Genomic DNA, 27,835 nt, shown 5'->3' on the forward strand with positions numbered 1-27,835 from the left:
TATATATAATCGTTAATTTAATTTTCAAATAGGCGCAGGAAAATAAGTATTTTTTTTTTGTCTGAGTTCCGAATTCGCCTTTGTTTTTAACTAAAGGATTTTTTTGTCATAGGAGCTCAGTCGATTCAAGGAAAACTCTTGATGCCGAGCATAAGCAGTAACTGCTTCAAACCGCCTATGCGCAAAACAATTAACTTCTATGAAAGAATGATTGCCTTTTCTACGTATTCCAAGTTTTTAACTTTTTAGGTGTAAGAAGCGTAGCGCCTTGCGGAGGCAGTAAGTTTCTAATGTTATGTTTGCCACGTATCTCAACGTAAACTTTTGGATCATATATCCAGTTGATATTACGTCTCTTATTCAATCATTGGTCATCTTTACCGAGCAGAGCTGGCATAGGTACACAATGCTCATATGAGCAATATTTGAGCACTATTATTCACAGCTCTCGATGAACGTCTTCTTTTCCTGAAATTTCTATGTGTTATTTCAGCTCGAATGTACCCCAGCCGAGTGAAAAGGACCGCCATAAGGATAGCTATCCCTTTCATCGTGCCGCCTTCATTGGTGACAATTTTCGAAACGTGGCTTTGTGCACTTCTGCATACCGGTTGTGCTCGAAGCTGTCCGCTAGTTTACTCTCTGCAGTTGCTCAGAAGGAACGGCCGTTGACTGCTGACAGTGACGCTGAACCGTTTACTGAAATTTCTACCCCTAAAGAACGAAATGAACACTCCAGCTCTCTACCACTAAATACACAAAATATGACCCCGAATAATGCCTGGTCATTAATCCCTTCGATATTTCCGCCTGCAATACCTCCGAACGTTCGTGTCCGGCCCGGCAGCAAGGCTACACAGTTTTCGGATGGCACTCTACTAATTGTAGAACCTCCTGCAGAAGACATACCAGGTATTCCAATAATCTCTCACCTAAAGCTTTCCCCACCACCACTTCTAGCGCGGCTGCCGGAGCAAGACGTAGATGGTCAACATATTCCAATCAAAGAAGTGATTTTACCTCCTCACCCGCATGCGCCCGCAATTTTTGAAACTGAAGTTTCATTCAGTACAGGAGGTAATGGGCTTAATGAAATTCTCCAAAAAATTCCAAAGGTACTCAATAATAGTATGAAACTAGCCCCTCAGATGGTCGACCTCCTCAGTCACCTGATTAAGCACGATATTCGCAAATCACCTGTCGACAAACACAGCGATTTTATCTACGATATCATTAAGGGGTCTCTTATTAGCCATATTCAGAGACAGTTTCATAGGCCGTCTGTTATAGTCAACTCCTCGAAAGGTGACAAACAATATTCTCTGCCCTTTACTCCAACGGTTCGTCTTCCGCCGAATTCAACTCATTCACTAACTTTTCCCGTAGCACCGCCCGCCATCCCTAGAACGACCGCAAGACCGTCTTCTCCTACTCCAGTAACCAAGCCACTTTCGTGTTCTACTGCTTGCTGCAATTGTCGCCCTCAGTTTGTTAAACATTTCCATAATTATTTTGACAAGCCGACTATAACAACAAGAAAACCTCAAAAAAAAATGGTTTATAAGAAAGAACCATTTTTAGTTATTGAAAAAGAACCTTTCAGGCTTGAAATCGGGAGATGACTTCCGTAGGAAGTTTTCGTACTATTTCCTAAAATATCTAGTGAGATGTGGGTTTTTATTCCAATATAATATTTATACTTACCTGGATTTTAGTGATCAAGAAACGTAGTGCTATTATGTGTTATAGTCAACGCTATTTATATTGAATCGGAGTGTACGTATGGAACCTTCGTAGTAGTAATCATAATGACAATAGCATTGCGATATCTCATATTGTACATGAGTAAATAAAATTTCAATTTAGTCTGTGCGAATAAATACGTGTTTTATTTACGATACAAACATACTAGATATCTAATTAGAAAGCCAATTTATTGTCTGTTTTTTTTACGAATAATTTGTTGTGTTACTCCTTTAATTATTATAACTTTGTGCACATCTCAGAAAGCGGGCTACCACCTATGAGAACAAATTATTGATGTATTAGGTTGAAATATAAGTATTTTAGTTTTTTTTTTATTTAGGCAATATTTTATATTTACTCGATTTCAATGAATTTATTTTTTTCTCACATGGAATCTTAAGGTCTGGTGTTGGATTCGTCCAGCCAAAAAAACCCTTCACCGTTAAATGTCAATAAATTGCCAATGATAGGAAGAGATGATAATCAGTTGGAGCGAGGTCTATTGAACATATTACTCGAAAAGAAATTCAACTTCTGTAGGGAGGTTTTCTGGTCAGTCACGTCCTGCCGTGGAGCGGAATGACTGCCTTTCTATCAATCTTTTATGTTGAGTAATCTTGTTTATTTGATGCATCGGGCCCTATACGGATACTTATTAACCGTCTTGTTCTTTACAAGCATTTCCTAATGTGAGTATAAATCGTCTTTTCTAGGCTTGACCGTATCTCCCTATTCTTGTCTCTCTCTTATATTGGCGTAAAGACACTTTTTTTTGTCAGCGGTAATGGTTCTCTGTAAGAACTCTCGTTACTGTGGCCGCGTGTTGTTCAACACTGGGTATGATGTTAAGAGACAATAAGAAACCGTTTGCACAGTTCACGGGGCATACACGTTTCTTTTTTGAGTAAATCCTGTAAATGTATTATGCATCCTTCCGTTCCAAAAGGATATCCTTTTGCAATTTTACTCATCGTGAGAATTTAGTTTAGATTTACTTGGTTAAAGCAAGCTTCTTTTTTGGTATAAAAACTAACGAATTGAACAACATTTCTTGTGAGGCAAGTGTGTACGTTCCAGTCGTGGTATTAGTTGGAACAGTCTGCATGCTTACTGAACCCAGCGGCGGACGAATCTGATAGGATGTGTTAACTTTGTGTTAGCAGGCCAGTCATCTAACGCACCTGAGGAGTTGACGCTCAACATGTTTGATTAAACCGATGGTAAAATATCTTGAGCTAAATTAACTGTACCTACGAAGCAATGCAGTGCGGTGTTACGAAACCGATTTATTGATCGATCTGACTTAGCAATGTGTTACGTGAAATCAAGTTTTGCTGTCACAATTGTAGCTCGATCCCGAAAACTAAACGGATGGGATTGAAATACTTTGCAGCATCTTGGTTTTGTTAGAGCCTTGGAAAATATAGAGAATTTGGTATTGACCCATTCTAATATTATTCTCACGACACTCAATCATGTTGTCTATTCTAAAGCATGTTTATTTCTCCAGTCTTACTTGCAAAAGTATACATTTTGAAATCTTCCACAAGGAATGTATATTATAGAGCGGGGTGCGATGCTTTTTACATTTATTGCTAACGATTTGAGAAATAAAAGCCTTATATGGTGACTTCTAAAATGCACTTTTAGATAACAGATTTGTTATTTATCTTTATATCATAATTGCGATTTTAAAGATACCATTAAAGCCATTTTAAAGATAGTTATCTCAAGCATGGCTATCTTACTGATAAGCTGCCTATAGTTTATTTTGTCAAAAGCGGAATAAATATGACGCGAATTTTTCCAAATATTGATAAGTATACCAGAGTAATAGGTCATCAGATTTGATTTGATTGTTGATGATCGATCTATTGTAAATTTATTATTGCCACCCACTACTCGTTTTTCAAGTCGTTTGACATTATGGTCACCCAATGTTTTTTCTACCGAAAATGCTAGCAACAAAGTCTTGAGCACTCATCTGTAACTATCGATGTTCATTTTAGCGTTTTTTGCATCACATTATTACTGCCTCGAACAAATCTCGAATACAGCGTCTTGTACAATACAACATAACCTATAGAATAAATCCCAGTTGATGGCAACAGCGAGCCTTTTATCAAATCGAAAGAGGAAGGAGGAAGGCGAAGGTAGAAGGCTTGTTCTCCAATAGTTTGATACTGCTACATCACACTAGATAGTTTTATGTAAAATAGATTTATGGCCTGTTTAGTAATACAATAGCACCGTGTTTGGATACGTTGATGACCTAATCAAATATGATTTGAAACCGTAGAATCTTCGACCATCATTGGATCTCACAGCAATAAATGGCGCGGCAATGTTCCATTGAAATCATTCACTGAACGAGCTACAGATTGAATTGTCCACTCTTTATGGAGCAATTTATTAATGTCTCCTCCTAAATGGGCTCGTTATATATTTTAGAATTAATCGACATCAAGTTGAATCGCGAACTGTTATAACTGGGTCACAACATCAGTAACTTTCTCAAATAAGGGGCAAAGTTGGAAGTACATCATTTCGCCACGAATTGCACTGCTTTCCTAACAACATGCAATGCAAACAAAACTATTCTGACTATATTCTTTAAGTGCACTGCATGCCCTTGGTTTATATAAAGACTGCGCGTGGACAAAAATGTACTACTGTTTTAATACAGGGGAGATGGTCTATTTAACGGGTTAGATTGTTTCGAATTAGAACCTAGATGAGCTTCTTTAAAAGATTGCAAGTTTTCATGTGTTGCAAGCATTTGTCTTTCTTTACAAGCCTGTGGTCGGCACTAGACGAAAAATCATTGCAGTGATCTTCAAGTACCACTGTGCTGATTCCTAAACAGATCTCGCACTTATACATCTCATCTCCGCCGTTAACCTTGTTCGCAAACTCCACACGCCCCACTAATCTATCATAATTCCTGCGATTACTCGTCTTTTTTCATATCCTTTCGAGCTGAAGCATAAACCAGTCGGCTTGGCCGACTTATTTTTCTTAGCGAAAGGGATATACAACCAATACGACTTCCAAAGTCACGACCTTAAACTAGAACACACGTATCTAGAAAAAACTTGGATAGTATTGGGCATGGTGACTTCTGACAGTGCACTTCCGATCAGGAAATGTGTACTGTCCAGAAATGACGAAAGGGATATCATCTGAACCCATCTCAGTTGTACCTTGACTGTTTTTCGCTTGGGAAAAGGCTGTTATTTTCTGTATATTTCTGTACATTTATAGTTCTATAATATGGGCTGTAAAGTCTTGTTTTCTGTAGCCACCACACTTGGTAAATAACCTAAACGTCTCTCTCCTTAAATTAAATAGGAAAACCTTTGATATCATGATTAGCGTCTTAATGAGACCCAGACGCGCATAATTATTATTTAATCCAACAAGAAGGAAAATCTCAAGTCGGTATCTTTCGCAGGGCAGCTAGTAATATCCAGGATAGCCTTAAACGAGTTAGAAAAGCGTGGACTTTTGATATGCGCGGCTAGCCAACCCCTACTTGTTGCACTAAAAGTTATTGGATTATATTTGATGCACGCCACAAAAAAGACTTAATCACAGATTTTTTTCTCTTTCATAACCACATCGTATTTCATATGATTTTATATCACATGACTATTTTAAGAGTCGAATCAAGTATGGCATATATGGTTGCCGATTAGTATCATCATTGGAGTGGTCAAGCACACTAAAATCAACAATTGTTTTGGTTTTCCCAAAATGGTTAGTCGGTGTGCGCCTCCAAAGAACGTACAGTTTGATACGGCGACCATTACAAAAGTATTTACGGATTAGCTCTGCACAAACGAAAAGATATTTGAAAATCAAGGGTACAAATTTGATCTTATGAGCACTATTTCGACTATCTAAAGCTACGCCTTTCAGCTCTATCTAGCATAATGAATGTAATCGGAGCCATATCCACATTACGGAATGGTAGAATGTAACTAATCATGTCTAACCAAAAAACACATCAACGAAAAAAGATTGCAATACTTGGAAGCCGAGTAACTACATGTCTCTCCCGCATCGCTGGCATTTATTAGTACTCCCCTTCTATCGCAAACGGCTTCCCAAATCTTTAACAGTTTGGTTTCTCAGACCGTGGCTGTGAAATCCGAGTTCATATCTGTATCATTATAGCTGCACCTTGTGTAAGCAGATTCCTAGAACGCGATATTTGTATTTCCCAATTTTCACTTTTGCTTTTCAACAGGATCGCACGTTAGCAAATTAGTAACTTACGATCAAAGTCCTTCTTATGGACACTCTTTGTAACAAAAACTTTAGGGATTTTTAGCGCGTTTATCTAATTTTAAATACTGGTTTACCACTCCAGTCTCAGACGTCCTGGGAAGAGGGCGATCATATCCAGGGCTATCATAATGGCTATGATGGCTATAAAATCAAATTTTCACAATTATCTCGCGAGCGATCAAACTTACGGAGAAAAGTGTAACCCCTTTGGGGGTACCGACACAAATTCTTTCCCTATGCAAAAAGAGTCATATCCATTTTACTTATCAAATCTCTTACTTTTGAGCAAAAACTGTCATCACACCTTCCCAGGAAATCACATATCTAAATCCATTTAGGTTTATTAGTATTATGGGCCAGTGCTAAACCAAAACTATTTCAAGCTGTACTCGCCATAGAGCGTTTACCCTGGCACCATTCCAGCTTTAATGGCTAAGTGAAAAGCAATATCTGCGTACCAAAATGATTCCATGTTTTGTTTGTTTGCATTTTTAAAGAAAAATTAATTTATAAGTCAAATAGGCATACTGTGATGTTTTCTATAAAATCTTTTTAATTCTAGCTATTCTTCAGAACTTCAAAAATTTTAGATTTGTTTAACATTCTATTCAAAATGGATCGAGAATTTTGCCAGATACTTGGCATCATTATAGTATGGCTATGGAATTTATAAGATGGCAAAACTGAATTATTGAGAAATCTTTGCAATATAATGAAAAAGAAATACATTACTATTGCAAAAAAGCACTTAAATTGCAGTAATAGTAAAAGTTACATGCACTTCAAAGCTGTTGTTATCAAATTGCAAATGGTGTGGAAAAGCTTAACCACAATGTAAATATCAAATTAAAAAAATATAGTGGGACTGTTTCCTGCTTCAAATTTGCTCTCAGGTCCAAGTAGTTGAGCTTTTCAGGCTGGTATTCTAACAAGCTTTTATAAGAGCAACCATCGGATTTTTCCGCGTAACTTAGCAGTGGCTAAATGGCAGCAAGGCAAACTGTATGTGCGATAAAGCCAATTCCTAGAGCACCACATCATGCTGAAAGGATTTCTAATTATTTTGAACAGCGTTGGAAATTCCCACTGGAATTGCATATTGAAGCTTTCATCTGCTATTCGAAAAATGTGTGTGAAAGGTTTATGGTTCAGTAATACATACTCCGCGTGGTATTAGAAAAAAATATTTTGGACTATTGACAAAGCCATCCTATGAAACAAATTCTGAATAACGTACATCGTTAGCTCATAAGTGTACGATTCAGGTGCTAGCAACGGTATAAAATTATGAAACAGAGTGAAGCCTATAAGAGAGAGAAAATTTGATGTTCTCTGTCTCTTTTAGTCAAAAAAATTAAAGAAAATCACGATTTCAGTAAAAATGTGTGGATCAGGTTTAAAACTAATTGAAAAAAACGGTCTTTTAATTAAAAATTGGGCTTGCTCTTAATATCCCAATTTCAAGTCCGTGGGGATTTCTCTAAAGTTTTTGTCCTAAGCAATTATACACGCTTTGGATTATGCGCCCTTCATAATATTTAAATAATTTGATTCAATTTTGTAGCTGTGACATCTTCCGTATATCTAGCTTGAGTATACAATATTTCTTTTTCTTTATTTCATTTCAAGACAATTTTCTTTATAGAAGCTCTAGGTTTCAAGTATTACGTCCGGTATCGCCGTGAGGCGTTCCATTATAAGGCTGCTTCCTAGCACGAAACGCAGTCTATCTATGCTTGAGTTCGAATTTAAGATTAGTAGGCAAATACGTTACCCAATGAGCTATCACAGGGGCAGGCTCATATAACTTATAGTTGGACTAAAGTTCACGCCTTCAAGTTTATTCAGTTGTAATTTTCCCGAGATAATTCTTCATCTTGCTGCAGTTTTCCCGTCGAAGTAAATTCGTTTCCGAAATAAATTATTTCTATTTGGAATATGATTCATATTAAACTGTTTTAATAACGTTCATATATTTTTCCAAACAAAAATAATTAAATAACAAAAACAAAATTAAAAATTGAAAAAGTCTCAAAACCCCATGTTGCACCCGTTTTGTAGTGTTTAAGTCTTCCCACATCAACCTTTAAGAAATTATTACTGGCTGCTTAGGAAATCGCCACTAAATGATCAATTTGCCCAAACAATCATTATAGCTTGTGGGGGAAAGAAAGGAGTTCTTTAGTCCTATAGAGCGTAAAAAGGAAGTGTTGGATAAAGTGCTTACCCAATGGGCTCCATCCCATGGACAACTTAGCCCACCATGGCCCTAAAAATCATGTCAATGCAACCACTCTACGGGGCTATGTGAGTTCTACAGGTAATGAAGTCTCCGCGAGGTGCAGTAGTAATGCGTTTGCGTAATAATAGACTTAGGAACACTTAGTAACGTAAGGTGATCTAGCTTTTACACAGGGCGTAGACAAGTGGACTTCGTTTCACGTTGGAAGGGGTCAGTCGTCCAAAACAGCAATCCAAGCCAGGCAGTAGCACCGGATACAAAAAGTGGAACATTTATTTTGAAGACACAGACAAAGCATACGCACAGCCTATTTGTAATATAATAGAAATAGGTAACATACAGACGATGGTTTTGCGGCCTAACCTAATGGACAAGATCCATGATGTACTACATGTCCTTCGAGTAATAAATGCTAAATGAAGTTTAGCTTAATGTTGCAATAAAATTGCAACCTTATGGAGTGAGTATTTTTTCATCATAAAATAATAAATGATAAAACAGAATAAAAAAATATAAAACCGAATTAGTTTTTTGAAAATATTTTAAATATTCTACTAGATATCTAGACTAAAGCCCGATACTAAGAATGAAATTCAGTACAGCCCTGTTACAATGTTTACACCTACTGTAAACGCTAAATTAGACCTAAACGCAGTAACAGCGACTGAGGCAGGCGAAAGACCTGGCACTTCCATGTTCGACAACTTGGCCAACAAAAGCGTCACGCGTAACTAGCCATCGATGCTGGCGTCTGTCAGCAGATATACGTAGTGTGTGTATTTGCTTAAATAACCCCATTAAACTTCTTAATTAATATTTCTTTGTACTAGGATTGACTTTAATACCTTTATATTCATTTAAGAGACAGTTATTTGACCTGATAAGTTTAAAAGGAAGATTTACATTAATGCTAATCGGACTGTGAATTCCTCAGACAAGTACAGGGCACTTCCCCAGTTGTGTAGTTGCCTAAATGTTGGTCTGATCAGCCGGTGATATCATTTAAGCAAGAATAGGTTTGAACTCACGCATTCTGCTATGTAACATTTCATGATAATCTGCGCCCATTACGCTGGCGTCTGATGGCCTGTCAGCAGCTGCGACACATTAGGCCCCTACAGCAGTTTTGCCCTACGGTTGCAGCCTTTGTCAAGCCCTATAAGTACCTCAACCGGGGGCCTCTGTGACGACAGCAACTGGCATAACGTGTTTGTGTCCGAAAAATAATTACCTTTCGCTATGCACTGTATTGTTGCTTTAGTGGGCTAACGAAACGTCGCACGGCCATGCATTAGTCGCTTTTCGGTAAGGTCCCTTTTCGAGCAAAAGTGTGTGCTTGTTTTGTACACTAAGAGAACCGCCTGCTAGTCGGTGAGCTTGGTAAAACACAAGGCAGCGCGACACCCACGTGCTCTGCAGCAATACGGCAATCACCAGCGCCACCTACAGTCCGTGTTAATAAGATTCGCTCATAGATGGTGGCTCCGTCAGGCGACTAGTTTTAGAGTCGATGTCCATGAGTCTAATGGTGGGCCAGTGGGACTGTGCTGTTGTCTAGGATAGGCAAAGGGCTCGCTGCAGGTCCTGATTCGGAACGAGTGGTACCGGTCGGCCGCTGGATCCGTAATTGTGAGTGGAGTATGGACGAGTGCGGGTGTGTGTGCTGATGGGTGATGGTGATGCTGACGGTGCTGTTATGATGACAGTGGCGGTGAACGCTTTTCGATTCTGAGATATATATCCTAAAACGTAAATGTTCATCAGTGTCTTGCACACTGTAAATCGCAACAAAGGATAATTACATCTTCGAGACATTCGACGAACCGAATTAACGGTCAGCTGATTCAAAACGATAATATAGAAACGAACAGCGGCATGCGAGGGAACGTAGCCGCGTTGCCCTCGATCTCGTCCCACTCACAGCCGGTCTCCGCTTAGTAACAATGAGAATATAGTATAATATAATACTAGGTCGTTTTAAGGTAACGATATCTCTAAAGTCCCTTTCAAAAACAAGAACGGCAACAGGAACAAATCAAACGACAACACCAACGAAAACGACGACAATCAAAAAAACGAGCAGCAGATAGCTTTAATTTTTTTACGATTACGACGAGAAGTGGCAAGATACAAAAGAAGTCAGCCGGAGAAGTAGATGTACACTTGCACGTGTAATTGAGTTGACTGTGTCTTGGTTTAAAGGGCGGGCGGCAATGAACTCTCAAGTTCTGAAGAACAATGTCTCATTTTGACTTTCTAAAGGCATCCTTCCATCAGAGCAGTGATTTCTTCGTTCTTAGCGTTGCTGTTGTTGTCGTTGTCGTCGTTAGTGGAAATACGTTCCATGCACTAAGAATAGAATGAATGAAAGCTTTAGACGTTTGCAATCCAAAAGTTAACTCAATCATTTTTTTTTAAAGTGAATACAGTTTCTGCCACTCAAGTGTTTTTAACCTTCTGTTTGAACAAATGTAATCCGTACGTACGTAAATACGTACAAAAGAGGAATTTATCAAAACAAAGAAAGACAATGACAAGAGAAGTGATCATCAAGTTTATGATTGTGTAACGATCTCAGCTTTCACGTAGAATAGAGTATGTGTTATTTTGTGTTTTTGTGTGCAATGATAATCGTAGGTGAGTTCAGATATGCAGTCGATTTTCTGAGCCACGCTCTACAAATAATGTCGATGGCGACCCACCGACTATTCTAATAGAAAAAGTAATAAACCTCACCAATGACCGACACTAGTGACAATAACCCAGGTAAAAACATTTGAAGTAACAAAGAAACCAATTTAATATGTCACAAGCAATTCAACGTATGCCGCGTATTCGTGGTATGATCCGACCACTATCGGTCCTTAGTGTTAGCGGCGCTATCCGTCCGTTAAGTGGAGGTGCGCCTGTTCGTGTGGAGTACATAGACAGGCCCTTCGTAAGACGGGGTGAAAGCTGGCACCGAAGGTATGCTTGGACTGCCGCTGTCTTCTCCGGAGGTTGCATTGGGATGGGCTATATTGTTGCCAAATATTTCGCTAATGAAGTCAAGGAAGTCCAATCATCAGAATTCGTAAGTAACATTATGCTGCATAGATTGCTAAAGACGTATACTTTTTTGAATAGATTCGTGTATTGCGGTTATGATTGAAAGGACAAATAGTTTCTATATAAGCAGAATTGTGTTTATTTGCTACTGAAGAATATTGCAACATGCACAATTTTAGTAACCGTAGGGTTTTCTTTAATAAAAAACTATTGTTCTGTAACTAGCATTCCCGCACCCTACGAGTGGTCAGCCATTAGCACCTTTACGATTACTATTTAGTTAGTTCCGCGGTGCGACCCCGATACGTAGATATGCCCTTCGTATAACGCTAATTACAAAAAGTAGTGTTTACTTTTAACAACTTTGTAAGTTCAAGAGCGCATCGATCTGCATGTGTCCAACAAGATTAGCACCGGAAATAACCTTGTTTCAACTCCACAACTCCACCACGGCCAAAAGTAGGGCTAATAAATGCTGTACTCTGTGGTATTTTTCTAGATATTGTAAAAGAAATTAAATAGTGGTTTCTGTCTTTTGATCAGGTTTTACGGTTTGGACGATGGGTTGCTTAAAATTACAAATACTTATGGCTGCTCTACTTTGATAATTGGCGGTTACTATGTGTACCAAGAATGGCACAACGCTGATGTTAGAGATGGCGGCAGTTTCTGAGTAGGTCTGCGCTACCATGGATAGCTGTCCTATATTGGCTTTATATTGACCAGTCCTAATAAGATGGCTACTAAAGCTTCATACAACAGACAGCAAAGTAGCTTAAATTATGACTTGCATATAAGATCATAGATGGATATGAAAAACTGTGAAGTTCTATTCATTATTATAGAACTGCTCTACAAAACATGCATTTGGCACCGACCATAAATTTTCTTTGCGTCACGTTATCACTTATATTTTTGTAATTGAATTTCCATGTATCACATTTATAACAATGCCGCTGTAAAACTTGGATTATGATTTCTTTAGCTAGGGTCATTCAAGCCACCGTCTCTTACTACTCTTACTACTTTCTTACGATTTATTGATGCACGATATCAACCTACAAATATTATTCGACTACGCTAAGCATATTTTATTTAAAACTGATTGCAGACTAGGATTAGTACTGAAACAGTGATATCACTTAGGATGAGCTTGCTTTAAATTTCGTTGGTACCTGAGGGCTTCAATGTCCACATTGTAAGCAGTGAGCGATTATACAAAGAAAATAGTCGTACCTGTCTATGCCCAAGCATGATGGGTTTGTAACGTCTTCAAAAAATGTATATGGCTTCCAGTTTTTTTTCATATTGTCAGAAGGAGAATATAAATGTTTTCGTGTAAGACGGATGCAGAGTATTATTACTAATTCAGAGAACCGATCTATAGAGAATTATTACAGACGTTGGAAATGGTTCGACGTCATTTCTATATTGCTGCTGACAATAATCCCGTTCGGTCTGTTTGGTATAATCAAAAGAGTACTACGGCAATACATATAGATGTATAAGCATTGCACAAACACTAAATTATAATTACTTGTACTTTACTTCCTATCTTCATTCGGTGAACAGCTGTTGACGCGCAACAACATGCCATGACGTATGCATGCACGTGATTCATATTTGCAGACATACGTAGCACTTGTGGATCCCTTGATACAATGAAACGCGCTTGTTAGCGTTGATCGATTAATTTAACTTAACCAAACCCCACTGGGACGTCAGAAACGACGCTTTTTGGAGTACCGACGAATCACGAGATTCTCAGGAGTCGCCTCAGACGAAAAATAGATTCCACTAACAATATTAGAGTGTATTAAATATTCCGTAAGTTGTTGTCCATATAGGTAGTAACAGTTACGCTTTGCATTACCGTTTAACTTGTTTTAGTTACTAATTATCTAGATTCGAAGTAATTTCTGCTGCACGGTTTTCTATTAATATCAACGCTAGCAATTTGTGCATCTGCCATTTACAAGATACAAGTCATAGTTTAACTTTGGTTGGAAATTTCTAGTCAGTTGGTTCTTAGCCAACTTTTCAAACGTAAGGCTACAAAGAGGAATGCCAGCACCCGGAAGGCTTTTTTGCCCGGGTTGCGAAGCATACCTAAGCAGTTTTTTATTACAATATATTATAATAAATGAAATCGACATTCAATATCCCTTGAACCGTGTTATAGTAATAGTTATCGTGCAGACTGTTAACTTTGCCCTGAATGAGCGATTCTGTGCTTTTCATGCTATATATAATATAGTAAAAATTGGTTTCACAGTTTAAATGGTTGCACTCGTGGTGTTGGTACTGCAGCAGAATAATAATATTAATTTAAAAGGAAAAAAACACGTCAGCTTTAGTATTCATACAACCATTAATTCTAGTCGTCATCAATATTTGGATTATTGAATAATACGAAATCGGTTAAATAAGCAGCACTGAACTCGCTGGCGACACAAATAGTGGTCGCGCTACTATGGGTGCATCTATTGTAGCGGTTGCTACGCAGTAAACAACTGACTGATATTATGGATAGGAAACACTTCTCTAATTTTAAATGTTGTATCCGACTTGCTGCGGGCTTAAAAACGACCTAGAAAGCGAGCAATTTTAAAAACTATTAAACACGCTTTATACATTGTAACGCTATATGACTACTGAAAGGTACTTTAAAAACGACTTTGGTAGTCAAATTGAAATGAAATAGTAAAAGAATATTACTATCTTACTGCCGTATGACGTACGAATTCTGATAACTGCATAGAATCTCTTCGAAATTTGTTGTCAGATATCACCAGGTTTACACTGGATATGCATAGATTATTTATGCTTTATATCTTTAAAAATTCAAGAAACAACAATTAATATCCGCTGAAAAGCCCATCGGGTCAAACAACGGATAAGCGTATACACCTTAGAACAAAAGGAGCATAATACAAGAGGACAATTAGTCTGATTCTGGAATCTTCCTTATTTTATTAATATAAGCGATTAAACAATCGAGTGTTAGTCTACATGCGATGCGTGCCTAAACAAGTTATCGGTGATACATTATATCATTCATCTAAGGCCATGGTCATCCGTGAAGCGAATACTTTATTTCCTTTATAGTGTGTTTATACAATGGTCGAGTATAGTTAGAACTAGGGGCCATGGTCATACGACACATAGCCTGAATAAATCTACGTGACATTCGATTGCCATGAAAGGTAAACTGTATATTAGTCTGGACACATTATTAACACATGATTCATCAACCACTCAGAATATTTTTAATCGGATCAAAAATGCTGAAATAACCAAAAAGTAATTTAGATATTTTTAGAGTTTATTTATAAATTTCGTGAATAAAGAGTTGATGGAAATGGACGTGTATTTATTTTCAAGATCTATATTAAAAGACACAAATATCAACGTGCCGTGCGTCTTCTTACTGATCGAAGGCCATTGACTCATCTCGGATTGTCTTGTCTGCTGCCGAGAAAATACTAAACATCTTTTCATTAGCAGATAGATAATAAATGACAAAGACATACGACTATAATGCTTCTCTCAAGTCATTGTCATTAATTAAACTACATTACAATATTAAAAACACACCGGTCCAAACCAATGTTTTTAGGAAACGGTAGCCTATATCTCCCAGCTTTGTGCAGTGCACAGTGAATTAATAATATATGCATTTGTTTTAGGAAAATACTTAAAGCTGCAAAAACGTCAGGTACAATGATTAATTGGTCAGTATGATTTTCAGTTTTTTTATAAGCAAGTATTTATTTCTACCATACTGAAGGGGTACTTCACGGACGGTTGTGCCCAAGATTATGGCGTGCTCAGGATCTTATACACTTTTTAATTCCCTATTATATATTTGGATTCAATCCCTTTACATTTTAACGTTTTAGATAAATTTCTTGGTTCGTGTAGTTAATTTTCTTTGCACCAAGTTTCATTACAATAGGTTCGCACCAAAACATTTTCGGCGGAAGCGGTTCGCTCATCACATTGATATAGCATATACAGCGCCTAATGAAGCGTCTTCTGTTAACAGCAAAGGTTCCAAGAAGGTTGGCACCTATTGCAGTAATAATGACCTATATTGTGCAGCTTAGAAAGCCGAGAAATTAAACTTTCCACGCAAGCTTTTTTTTTGTTACATCTGTGTTTGCCAAAGAAGTATATATAAAATATAGCATGTGAAGATGATAGCAAAGACGTCTTCTTGCTTTTTTTCAAGGTAGGGCAGTGAATATTATAGGAGCAGGATCGCCCTATCTCGCATCGACTCAGGAGGACCCTTTTAACATTGTTTGTCATTGGCACTCTCGAACCTAAGGAACCTTTAGCATATTCTTAGTCCTCCCAAGACACGGTACCGATCGTTTAGTTACCTTCAGTTGACAATTATCTTAAACGAAAGTTGCTGTTACAAAATATATCATAATGAAATCATGGAAAAGTCTTGTCAAGCTTCGCTGGAAGGAATATATCAATAAAAAGCGATTTATCCTCTGTGCCGGTCTATAGAATAAACCATTCTGAGACTTTGTTTGGGTTTTAAAGAGTTGTATTTTCCTTCGACGCGAGCTGATGATTGGTCAATATCGGAATATTCGGTCGCAGCAGAACGGATTTGTTGCCAGGCTTAAGAGAAGTTACTTTGAAATTTACTGTGTAAAGCCTTTGCGCAAGTGACTAGAGTTTCCAGGTGGACGTATAGTAATGAGGAAAATCTGTGCGTCAAAATGGTATAGGGAATATACTAGCTCGTATGATATTCAGACAACGCTATCTATATAACATCGTGTGCATTTGAACCACTGTTATTAATGCAGTTCGGTAGAGATGATACAGCAATAAGTTAGGGTGACAAGCCATCAAACTTCCATAAACCCTAAATTATATTCTGCACTTGCCAACTCTGGAGTCAATTAGTCATTAGACAAACAATACGGATTAAGACAGGAAAACTAAGTTGACAATTAACATGTTCAATGAATGTAGCAAATGTGTGAGCAAAAAATGGGCAATGCTTTCCATCTTTTTAATACTGTTTTCATATTGACTGACACTGAATTGCTTGTATAAAAACTTTGAATGTACCGCGTGAAAGATCGATATTTATCCCTTAAATTTTAGACCAAATAATCTGCAAATAATCTGTAGCAATGCGTCCATGTTTGCTCCCACTTTCTAGTAATGAGCACATTATATTTTTGAGGTGCCTATCTCATTTATACGATTCCTTAGTTATCGTCTGTAAATAGTTAAAAGCCATCACAGAAAGATATTCTTGTATTGTATGATAATTTAATTTGCATTTATTTTAAAATAGAATGCTTCATATTCTCACTCTATACTTTACGTAACTTCTTTACTAACATAAATGATTATTTAAAAAGTCTGATCCTTGAACATGCTTTATGCAAATAGCTAGGTTACTTTACTAAGAAATAAGCTGAAGGATAAGCAACTATCTAAATAAACTCTCCAGTAGACAAGAAAATAAAAACAAAAACATACATTTTTCAAAATTTTTCGAGATTGTAATCGATTTTATTTAATACTGATGGGTATTTGCATACTTGATAAAAGTTTGTCGATATTTCATTAACTTAAATTAAAGTTTCAATAAAATAATAAAAAAAAAATTGAAAGAAAAGAATAAAAAAAATTCTTGTGTCACTGTTCTACACTATTGCCTACCCCGTGCATTACATTGTTACTCGAATAACCTAACGTAATCATATTGTGAAGTGTAATTTATCTTTCAATATAGATCATTTTTAATATTGCACTTTAAGAAAGTCGCTTTTCTTAAATCATGCAACGGAAGGCGTTTTTGAAAATACGTATCGTCTTGTAGAATCCCAAACTTACTTACAAAACAACTATAATATCCTGCAAATTTTCCCCAAAACGTAGGTCAATATTACTTTTTACCTATAAGATCTGTCTTGAATATGTTTAAAGATGCGAGTGTGTGTGTGTGTTGGTGTAGATATGGTAGGTAGTTGTCTCGGAATCTGTAAAAAACAAACACGGCGGTTTGTAGGATCGAATATCGTGATCGTGAAACACAAGATGATTTCCCATCATCTTATGCACGTCATCCCACACGCTATGTCTGCTGTCTGTTCGCAGCATATTTGTCTTTTCTTACAGCTTATTAGACACAAAAGCGTTTCAAAGAAAAAATAGTACAACAAAATTGACACCGATGTTGATTGACCAATTGATTCGGGATGGCACATCGACACCTTTAATCGATAATGTTACGACACCACATGACGACGAAGTGTTGTTGGAATTACATGACGGATTAAGGTGGCGTCCATATGTAACCTTGTCTTCAAAATCTTCTGTAAATGGCGCAAGACGAGCTCCTCGTTCCTCTTCCGCCGCTATTAGATCAGCTTATAATTGGAGTCCCAAATAATGTCACTTGGGTTGGTTAAGGCTTAAAACGGCAAGATGGTTTTATGTGAACCATCGGTAAGACGCTTTCCAATTTCTTGGCTGTCGTTGGAATATTTGGAGCTTGCACCGTTCAGACCTTCTTGGAATTCAAAGAAATTACAGTAGCTGTGATTTTGTAGCCAAAAACACGTCACCTTTTGCGTCGAGGTGCATTTCTTACAGATTAATACAGGTTAGTGAAGTCAATGGCTTCCAATACCTCTTACAGGTTTGTTACATAGGTGTGCTTGAAGTGGTAGAACTCCCTATGCGTGCAATTTGCTGTTCTTTACGTATCGTTTGAATGCATGCTGGACTTAGTGTCTAAAGAATGGTCAGCGTTTGCGAGAATGTAAACGTGCCGAACCGGATATTCACTCTTTTCTTTTACGATGACACTCAGTGACCGATAATCAATGCAGAATGTAACCGTCGCGTCTTTTTTTCGAAAAAGGTTCGAATGAAGGTTCCACGGCGGCGTTGCGCATTATGGCTTACTGTGACATATCTTCTCGTTAACCCAATACGTCACGGCTGATTGTAGATTGTTACTGGACCGCCGATCATGTGTTGAATGAAATCAGCGAAAATAAGTCCACCCGGTTACTCTAATAGAACGAAATAACTTTTCATAGGTTTAATGAGGCTACCCAGGCAACACTTAACATATTTCCCGACAGTATTGATGACACAAATGCACACGCACCTCCTCGAGATTAGCTTACGATCCTGTAAAGCTAAAGCACAGCACTTTAGTGCCTTGTTTATACCGTCATGCACATTACTGCCTGCGATGGCATAATATGTATCCCAATGGTTCTCTAGGAATAATTATGCGGAAAGCACTATAAATGGATTTCTTAATGAAGTAAAACGGCTTTCCCAGGATTAATTCCATACTGAGCTTGCGAGAAATGAATAAAGCATCCTCCGAACATTAGGTTTTTCAATGCAAACAGATTTCGGAACTCATGACGAGGCGGAATCGACGTTTTGGGAGTTGTGTTTTAAAATGCTCAGCTTTCTATGTTAGGGCACATTTGGACGTTCGCCAAGTCAGTCCTTCCCGCCGGACCGCATCCACCTCAATATGCAAATTGGACCTTCGCTGGTTCGATATTTTTGAGTCGGGCCTGTGTGGCATTTTGCATTTCGGGATTTCATCGTATGCGGCCAAACTGTGTAAGCGTCTAAAAGTTGGCAAAAAGTTTGTTCGAGTAACGCAGTAGACAAAAGCATTGTTAGCGCGCCTTATTGATACCTCGCCCATATATTTTAAAACCGTAACTCGGGAAGCAATTCCCCAAAACCTCCTTTAGAAGGTAGTGATGGTGTCATCCATAATGCGAATTCAAATGCGCTGTCCATTTACCGGCTGTGACAGAAACCAACCCCCGCAAAGAGGGCGGAGAAACGGGCAAAGAGATAGCCTTCCTAATTTTCTGACATAAGCAGATGATAGAGAATTTTGCCTATCGTACTTGCTTCAGCAATGTAGTCCTCGTGTGCGTCTAGGCGCTTGTCGAAAGCTGTTTAACGTGCTATCAGAGTCCGCGACCGACGTCGAACATTGTCTTAGAAAATTTATATGTCGTACTTTGTTCACAAGAATCTATGCTGCCAGCAAATTCCGACAACAAACCAACAATTGGCTTACTCCGGATACTGAGACATTTACCTAGAAGTAATTTTAATGTTAATATAATATTCGCTATGTAACAGTATATATATACAAATGATCGGCTTAAATAGTAGATTTTATTTACTATTTCCGAGACCACACTCAACCAGAAATAGATACATCAACGAAAATGTTTGCATAAGCTACAAATGTTGGTCCTGGCAGTCACGTTTATTTGATATGACCTCCGTTGATCTAAATTATAGCTTCAGTTCGGAATTCAAATCTATTACAGGTTTGCGTACTTTTGTAGCTAGGCAAACAGGTTTTTGCTAGTATGAACGAACGGGTTAACAGCATTATTTCGAGACTTATTGAATTCCTATTTTATAACGCTGCATACGTATAATCCATCTTTGGGTGGTGCGGCGGCTATATGTTTTTTTCGAAACATACTCAGTTATGTAAACAGCATATTCTGAGCCAACTGACTAATGTAAGATGGTGAACCATTGTGGGGGAAGGCGTATAGCTTTAAATCCATCCATGGTTGTACAATAGTTGGCAGAACGTGCCAGATTTGATTTGCCCCCACTAGGCTTATCCTTTGGATCGTGAACAAATCAGCTATTGTTTCTACGGTTTGCACTGCTAATAGATATTTTCTGATTGGAGCAGGACTAAAGATAATTTGCTGCTTCATTCTTGGGAAAATTGAAGGGTAAACGAAATGAATGAGTATTAAAGTTTCAGCAATACTAGAGGATATCTGTCTGATTTTTACAAAACATGGCCTGCACCTAAGTCTTCGTAAACGTTCAGTGACATGGTAAGCACATCCGCATGAAGTTTCTTTGCTGACGAGAATCATTGATTGACAGCATTGATTAATCGTTTTTCGTTTGTCTTGGAAGGTCCTTAGTGAGAAAGCGTTACGGTTCCCACGTCACTAAAAAGCACGTCTTTCATGAAAACCATAAGTTCAGTTAAAAATCAGATGTTCTCTAAGGCCGCTAAAATCTCAAAACTCATTCAAGTGTTAAGTACTCCTCAATTTTCCGCAAAACGGAGCAGCAAGTTGACTTAGGTTGTTCTCTAGTATTTTTTTTATCATCGATGGAAATATTAAGGGCAGAAAAAATCGTTGGTTTGTTCATAATCCAGAAAATGTGCCTATTGTTAGTAACATCAAATCTTCCATCCACAATCAACAAGGAAGTTTATCGGACTGTTCTACGAGTTATTACGCGGCTGTAAATGTAGGTGCTATTTAAAGAAAAATCTTAGCTTAAACTGAACCAACAAAATCTTATACCGTCTTATATTATTTGTTATCATGTTATACTATCGTATACCAAAAGGTTAGTGCAGGACTGGCTGTTTGAGAGTCCAAGTGTGTTTTGAAGTAAATACATATGGCTGCCGCACGGCCTAAGGTTAAACGGGCTGGATTACTGTGCATGTAGAGCTATTAAGCTAGAATCCATTAAGTCTAGACATGATAACATCGACTGGCTAAATCGTGTTACAAAAAAGGCGCTTGCATAACTGCGAGACGAGCTTGTAACTAAGGTGAATTTCAGGCTTGTCTGAAAGTCGATATGGCAGCGATTATGAAAGCTGCCACCTTCAAACTAAGATGTTTGTTTTCGACTTAAAGCAGGCCCTAATATACAGCTCTGGGCCGAATTTATTTATGATTTATTATTATACGCGGCGCGCCTCTTTACATTCAGCCATGTTACTCGAGTATGTTTCTTAATGTACCGCTGTGTATCCCTTCCGTTTACGGTCAGCTACGGGCCACGAGGCATCGCAACCCGATAGCTGTATGGGACCATCCGACTTATAATAGTAAAAAGTTTGTGATAACGCTGCTTCAACGTATTCCAGACTTCGGTGTTAACCGCTCGACTTTCACCAATAGTTTGTGTCGTCTTCATAAGCGCGCATTCTGGCGCAGTTCTGCGGCATCGCGGCTTCCGGCATTTATGCAGCCGTAGTACAACCCGCTTTTGATATGACCGATATGATTTCGCTTGAGGTAGTCTGCGACCTTCGGGATATGAAGGTCGCTGGTGTTAGGTTGCTTTATTCGTCATGACGATGCTGAAACCTCCAAAGGGGCACTGCGCAACTTCCAGGGTCCAGATCATGGCACCCGATATTGTTCCCGAACCGACACGAGCTTAGTCGACCACCACCAAAATCTTACCATCTAAAACCTTTAAGAGACATATGAAGCCTGCTAGAAAAAGCGCTCCAGCACCTGCTGTCCCCTTGCGGTAAACTAAGCCATCGTTAAGCACGTACGCTGGAACGCAAGATCATTCACTTCGGCAATTACCCTCCGAACCTTGTCCAACTCTAGGGCGCCACTTTGCACCCAAAGTACAATTCAACACGCGCAACAAAGCATACGCCCTGACGTTGGCAGAAAATTCCTCGTGGACAACCTTGAAGTCGTACTCCTGTTAAATTAGAGTCCAGCGCGCTAACTTGGGACAAAGGTTCACCTCCCCCTTCATGCATTTCAGTGCAACGCTGTCGGTAATAACTTTGAAATACCGTTCATTAAAATAGTATCGGAGTCTCTCAATAGCCTATATTATTTCCAAGAATTTGCTTTCGGAAGAGTGGCACCCAGTCTTGGCGTCAGTCAAACGACAGCTAGCGTAGGCGACGATCCGTTCACGTTCCTTTCTACATGGACCAGCTCTGCTCCTAGCCGGCTTCACTGGCATCCGTTTGCATTCTTGTCCATATTTCGCCGAAAATGGCGCAAGATTGGCTCCTCTGTGATTTGGATTGGAATAATGGTAAATAGAAACTAGGCTCAGAAAGCTTAGAAACTTTTCTTCACGAAGCTAACTGGAGAGAACCTCTCCTCTAGCTCGCTTTATTGTAGGAGAAGGCTGGATGACAATTTGACTACATTGCGTAGCCGAGTTTAAACCTTATCTTTATGACCTCCCTTTTCATGGGTGGGACTTGTAGCGGCTTGGAGTAAATCGCCAGTCGGAAGTATGTATTGGACAACATCAGTATGGATGAGTCTTTTTAGCTGCTTTAAAAGGTTGCATATTGGCGCATGAAAAATTTCAGACTTAATTGCGTGGCTTTGTTGAGACCAGTCATCATCGAGGCAACAAAAGGACCCTGTTCATTGATGCCAGCCCCATGAATATCTTGAGGCTCGTTATATTCACCCAAAGCGGTGCGATACTCACCCTGATGGAGGTGATCGCCTGAAGTTCGCGAACAGCACCTGGTGTTGGCCCCGAGCATTCGTGCTTACAACGTTGCATGTGGACGCATGTAAAACCTCCAGGGAATCGCTTGAGACTTCTTCTAACTGCAGTATTAAATTAGGGTAGTTTGTGTTACGCGCATTTCTGCTAGTAGTATCACGTATCCCAAGAGTTCGACAGAGATGATTGCAGAATGGATAGCTCTCTTTACGTCAAAAACGCAGGCATAAAAGCTCCAAAAGGCTTTGCGATACTCAGCGAGCGTGGTTTATTCACCAGTCGTGGAGAGATTGCGTTTACGTCCGCCGCAGAGCCAAGTATAGTAGCAACTACACTCCCGCAGAGAAGCTTGACCTTGAAATCGAATGGGTCATCGGCGGTCCGTTTATACAGCTTACGCTATGACGGAGTTAAGGCCTCGGGCATTAGTCCTTGGAAATTACCTTACTTCCTGTTATTGAGGTATCTGCTGCAATCTACTTGACGTCCATTGAGCTTCCCCGCCAGGTTTGCGCCACTTGCTCCTGCTTGACGTTTCTGAGCTCCGGTACTTGTGAATTGTATAGGTATCTCGAAATTCGCTCGAGTCATTACAAGTAAGGTAGTTGAACTTACCACCTTCGCACACAGGTATGTCCCTAAGGAAGGACTTGAAGATAGCCCGTGCAGTCTATCAAGAAGAATTTCTCTTTAATGAAGGTAAAAAATCTTCTCCCTTATGCGTCTAGCGGGGATAGCACTCTGATAGAACAAAATGATACGAATAAGCTACCTAAGGTGAACTTCAATATACTTGGCTTTAGGCATCTCCTAGTATACAACTCCGTCTTTACTTATGAGATATGGTGTTATGAACATCAATGTTTGCTTTTCCCATCTTTACAATATATGTATATACTAGTTCACGTACATATCCTACGCACTGCTAAACTACATACGTAGTTGTCGCGCCTCATAAGCGCAAATTGTTCTAATTAGTAGGTATATTTAAAAAAGGAGCAGTAACTAGTAGATGTGTAACATTCTTTAACGTATCTGTATGTCTTCATGTATCCATGATAAGCTTTTTTGAATCCTCTAAATTTAAGCTCCATCAGCGATTTTAAAAATATTGATCGGGTTCTCAGGAGCTGCATGAAAACTGGCGTTAACATAAACCAGCGGCTTAATGATAAGGAAATTTAAAACATCGTTAGGCGTTCCGCGTGAACTCATTGGATGATAGGTGACCTAGGCGTACCGTTTTCCGCCACGTGTTTTGTTCCATAATCAATAGACTGCCAATCCTGTTCAAGTTGGAACGCCCTACCCTGTATGTGTACGTCAATAAAAAAGGTCCTTACTCTATTATAAAAAGAGACTTTCTTTCCCACTATCCCTCATGTTGTTTACTTCTGACATACCGTTTGGCATACCGATAATCAGTGTGCCGTAACAGTATCGTATTGTAAGTACTTTTAATTGGAAAGAATTTCCACGTGTGTGTTCAGTTGGAAAAATGTGCATTTTAGACATTCTCTGCACTACGCATTTCTTTGAGGGCTGAATACTGGCGAAGCAGTGCAAAGACAGTGTTAAAAGGACAGCTCAAGAGCGGTTTGCCAAATTCGAAAATGACATTTGGGACCTAGGCGATGCCCCTTGCTCTGGCCGGCTATGTAAGTTTAATAACGATAAAAACGCTTTCAAGTTTAAAAACGAAAAAAAAACTCAGGAGTCTGCCGAAAAAGATATGTTGCACCCACATGAACGTCGTTAACAATCTCAGGTCCTTTGTATTTACACAGAGCCTTTCTTTGTATTTTACACTCTCAGCTATTTTTTTCTATAAGTTCTCAAAATCTCCTCTTTTTTAGGTATACCATCAAAGAATCGCTCCCAGTAGGAGTTAATAACCGAAATAGATCCTGATGATGTCTGGAATTTCTCAAACAGACATACACAGAGATTTGGAGCTCGGGTACCTCATAAATTTCTTGAATTCAACGAGAGTTACGGCTTAACCATGCATTTCAACACCTCTACCAATATCGAGCCGATTACAATGATCAATTCTTGGACAAAAATTGCCATTATCGGTAAGGAGTGGTGTCTGTACGCCGACGTGAACCAAAGATCGAATGGGTGGCTTCAGGGGAGAAGTTAAGACCCAAGGTCCTTCGAATTTCCATCTAAAAAGGGTTATGGCTCGCATTTTGTTGGACTGCGACAGTTTACTTGTCGGAAACTAGATAGTTGAGCAGCACGATTATTTGGCTCAGTTGCCCAAGTCAACTAAACTCAATTCAAGAAAGAAGACTCGACAAATAAGTCACAAACGGTACACGTCGGTAAAGCTACTTTCTTGGATATCGAATGGGAGGTTTCCTCGCGCCTTCCATATTCTATGGGCTTGCGCCGCTACATTTGCAGTTTTTTTTTGTACATTAACGAGATGGCATACATCATTTAATGGAGTGATAAGGAAAAGCCGTGAATGCTGATAGACTACATATATTGTGTATTATTATAGTATTTATTATCGTCGTAATTATTATGTAAACTTATTGTCGCAGGAACAATAAATAGGCTGTTTTCTGTTTGGAAAAAACACGGAGGAATTTCATATATATTCCGTCACACTATATATATATATATATATATAGTGTGACGGAATAGGACGTGTGTCAATATATAGGTTAGCGGTTAGGGCCTTTACACCCTAGCCATATTTGAGCTAGCAGCTGTTTACGGCCTACATTCAGCTCATTTTTACATGCATATATATACATACATATATTGCAGCATGACTAGGCTCGACCCCTGGAAACTGGCAACTGACTTATTCATTCGGTACTATATGCTTACAGTGAATCGGAAATACATTTATTGTAATTGTGTCCCACGGCCACCGACTCTTTTCAACACGATTGTACCGTTGTTTCAGTTCGGTAGAAAACTAATTGACCACTTGTTCTAACAGAAACCTTGGTGTAAATGGGATGAACGGTCCAAGTTGTCTTTGTACGCAATGCTGATTCTCGGATAGTCCACTACTTTAGGCACGACCCGACTAGACACCCTTGCGTAGTGCGATCCTGGAAACTCGTACCCTATAGAAGCCATGCTTCTTTTGTCAAAAATTGATGGCTGGTTTTATAGGCGTTCCCAGCAATCTTTCTTCGCTGTTGCCAGCAATTTGCAACAAGCTGCAATCGCCGGAGTGCGCCCGGATTTCTTTGTAAAAATGATAATACTGCTTCCAAATATGATTGATCTAAGAAGCGCTCCAACCAGCTTTATGCAACCTTGAGAACACGAACACTTCGGCCTTTTGCAAAAGCGATAATTGCAACTCATGCGCTCCGAAATAATGCAACATGCCTTTCACAAGCATTAACCGGTCAGCTTTCCCTGTCGCAGCAGCGAGCGCAGTTATCGGGCTTATTTGCGAGCTTATAAATGTCGCGCGTAACGACAGGAATGACACAGCCTATATCTAAGAGTTATACATATACTGTCATTGGTTAATTAAATAAAGCCACCTAGAAATTTCGTACATAATCGAGTTTACTTGAAGATAACTCTGCATCCGAACTAAATACCTGCGTGCGTTTTTCACGTAGAAGCAGCCTTGCTCTGCTTTCTAATCATAAGCGCATATATCAACGCTATCATTAGAGAAGCAGTATTAAAATTCTGTAAAAAAGAAGGGTATTTACTGAGGCTAGGTATCGTGCCCCTAGCTACGATGACTGCCGCAATTCGGGTCGGCATGCTCTGTATCCACTTTCGGACCGTTCCATCGCTTCCGCGTTTTGGGCTCATACCTGGAACACTGTATTCTTGAGTTGTTTGGCATCTTCTGTTCAGCCCTGACTCGGCCTTTGCGAAAATGTCATACGCTTTCAATCATAATCAAACAGATTTCAAATCGAGTGAACTTCCAAGCCATAGCGGAACAACAACACCTATTATTTAACAATACTTGTCAACATGATTATCTCAGAGACACATTTTGCCATATGATAGACTGACTTGTAGTGCACGAACACCATTCCTACCCTGAAATGATTCTCGTACTTGAGACAACATTCTGCTTTTGGATTACCTAACTCTGTTGATGTTCTTCCACAATTGCATTGACGAAATATAGGACTCCTGTGCCGCGGAATAATATCACCGTCTACATCATTGTTTCGCTTGGATGTTTGATCTGCTGAATCAGATAGGACTCACGAAACCTTTCGCCGGAATGCCTATAGACGTGCTAAGCGTTACGAAGCAAAATTTTAAAATATGATTCATTTGAAAAAAAGGCTAAAACCACTTATACGGCTTGCTAAGGATCTCACGGACACGGTGAGGGTTTTCGTTACACACTGACGCGATTAGCAAACCGTTATAAATTCTTGTTCCTATAGCTATATTAAAATAATTCTGTTTTTACGCTGCGTTTTTAATGGTTCCCATTTTTCTGCACGACAAAAGCATGTTTTCGGCTACACGTCAACTCTACACTTCGATGTTCTGCATCACTCAGTAATTTTTTATCACGACCAGTTGTCTTTTACGAGTCTGACTATTATAGTTCGCTGATTTTCCGTGAGATCTTTTCATAATTCCATTATTGGTTCATGTATTGCCAAAAGGGCACGAAAATAATTGAAAATCACTTAAATATAATCTTTGCTCACAAAATGTCGTTATCATGAATTAGATGAGACTAACGAGAATAACTGTATTACACCTCAAATTACTTATGTCTCTCTATGAAGGGGAAAGACGAAATTGGATACCTGAGTTATGCGTAATGGGTCGAATATTCATAAATGTTGCACTATACATGTGAGTGCCTTCTGCTCCACATTAACTTAAAAGTGCTTCTTCAGCTACATTGCCGTTCCATGAGTTATCATTAGAAAGCAGAGGAAGGCTACTTTCGCATGAAAAACCGCATGCAGATATTTCCTTCGGATGCGGAGTTGTCTTCGATAAAATTCGATATGTGAAATTTCAAAATGGTATAATAATGATATCGATTGGCCAATTGCTGTATATCCTTTTCGTCAGAACGTCCCGCCTAACATTTATGAACGGATATAAGTTCTCTAAGGTTCTATAAAATCACACTGATTACAGTACGAACAGATGGTTTCTATAAATCTTTTTCTTACTCTTCTACAATATCAGGTTATT

General features: G+C 38.9%; 1 protein-coding gene across 30 annotated transcripts in view; it reads left to right on the forward strand.

The window, feature by feature from the left end:
* The first annotated feature begins 9,347 nt into the window (after nt 1-9,347).
* LOC147757130 (calcium uptake protein 3, mitochondrial-like) overlaps nt 9,348-27,835 on the forward strand; it is a 229,805-nt gene continuing 211,317 nt past the window's right edge. For 4 of the 30 annotated variants that reach the window (XR_015325263.1, XM_086985700.1, XM_086985702.1 and 1 more), the window contains exon 1: nt 9,733-11,354. Coding sequence is in view for 24 of the 30 variants with exons in the window: in XM_086985700.1 (XP_086841826.1) it covers nt 11,085-11,354 (270 nt within the window). In the remaining 6 variants the exon portion in view is untranslated. Of the gene's footprint in view, nt 11,355-27,835 lie in introns of all 30 variants that reach the window. The other 26 variants (XR_015325269.1, XR_015325268.1, XM_086985698.1 and 23 more) reach the window with 15 other exon arrangements.

The sequence above is a fragment of the Varroa destructor genome, unplaced genomic scaffold, assembly GCF_002443255.2.
Source record: "Varroa destructor unplaced genomic scaffold, Vdes_3.0 BEIS01000003.1, whole genome shotgun sequence".
NCBI lineage: Eukaryota > Metazoa > Arthropoda > Arachnida > Mesostigmata > Varroidae > Varroa > Varroa destructor.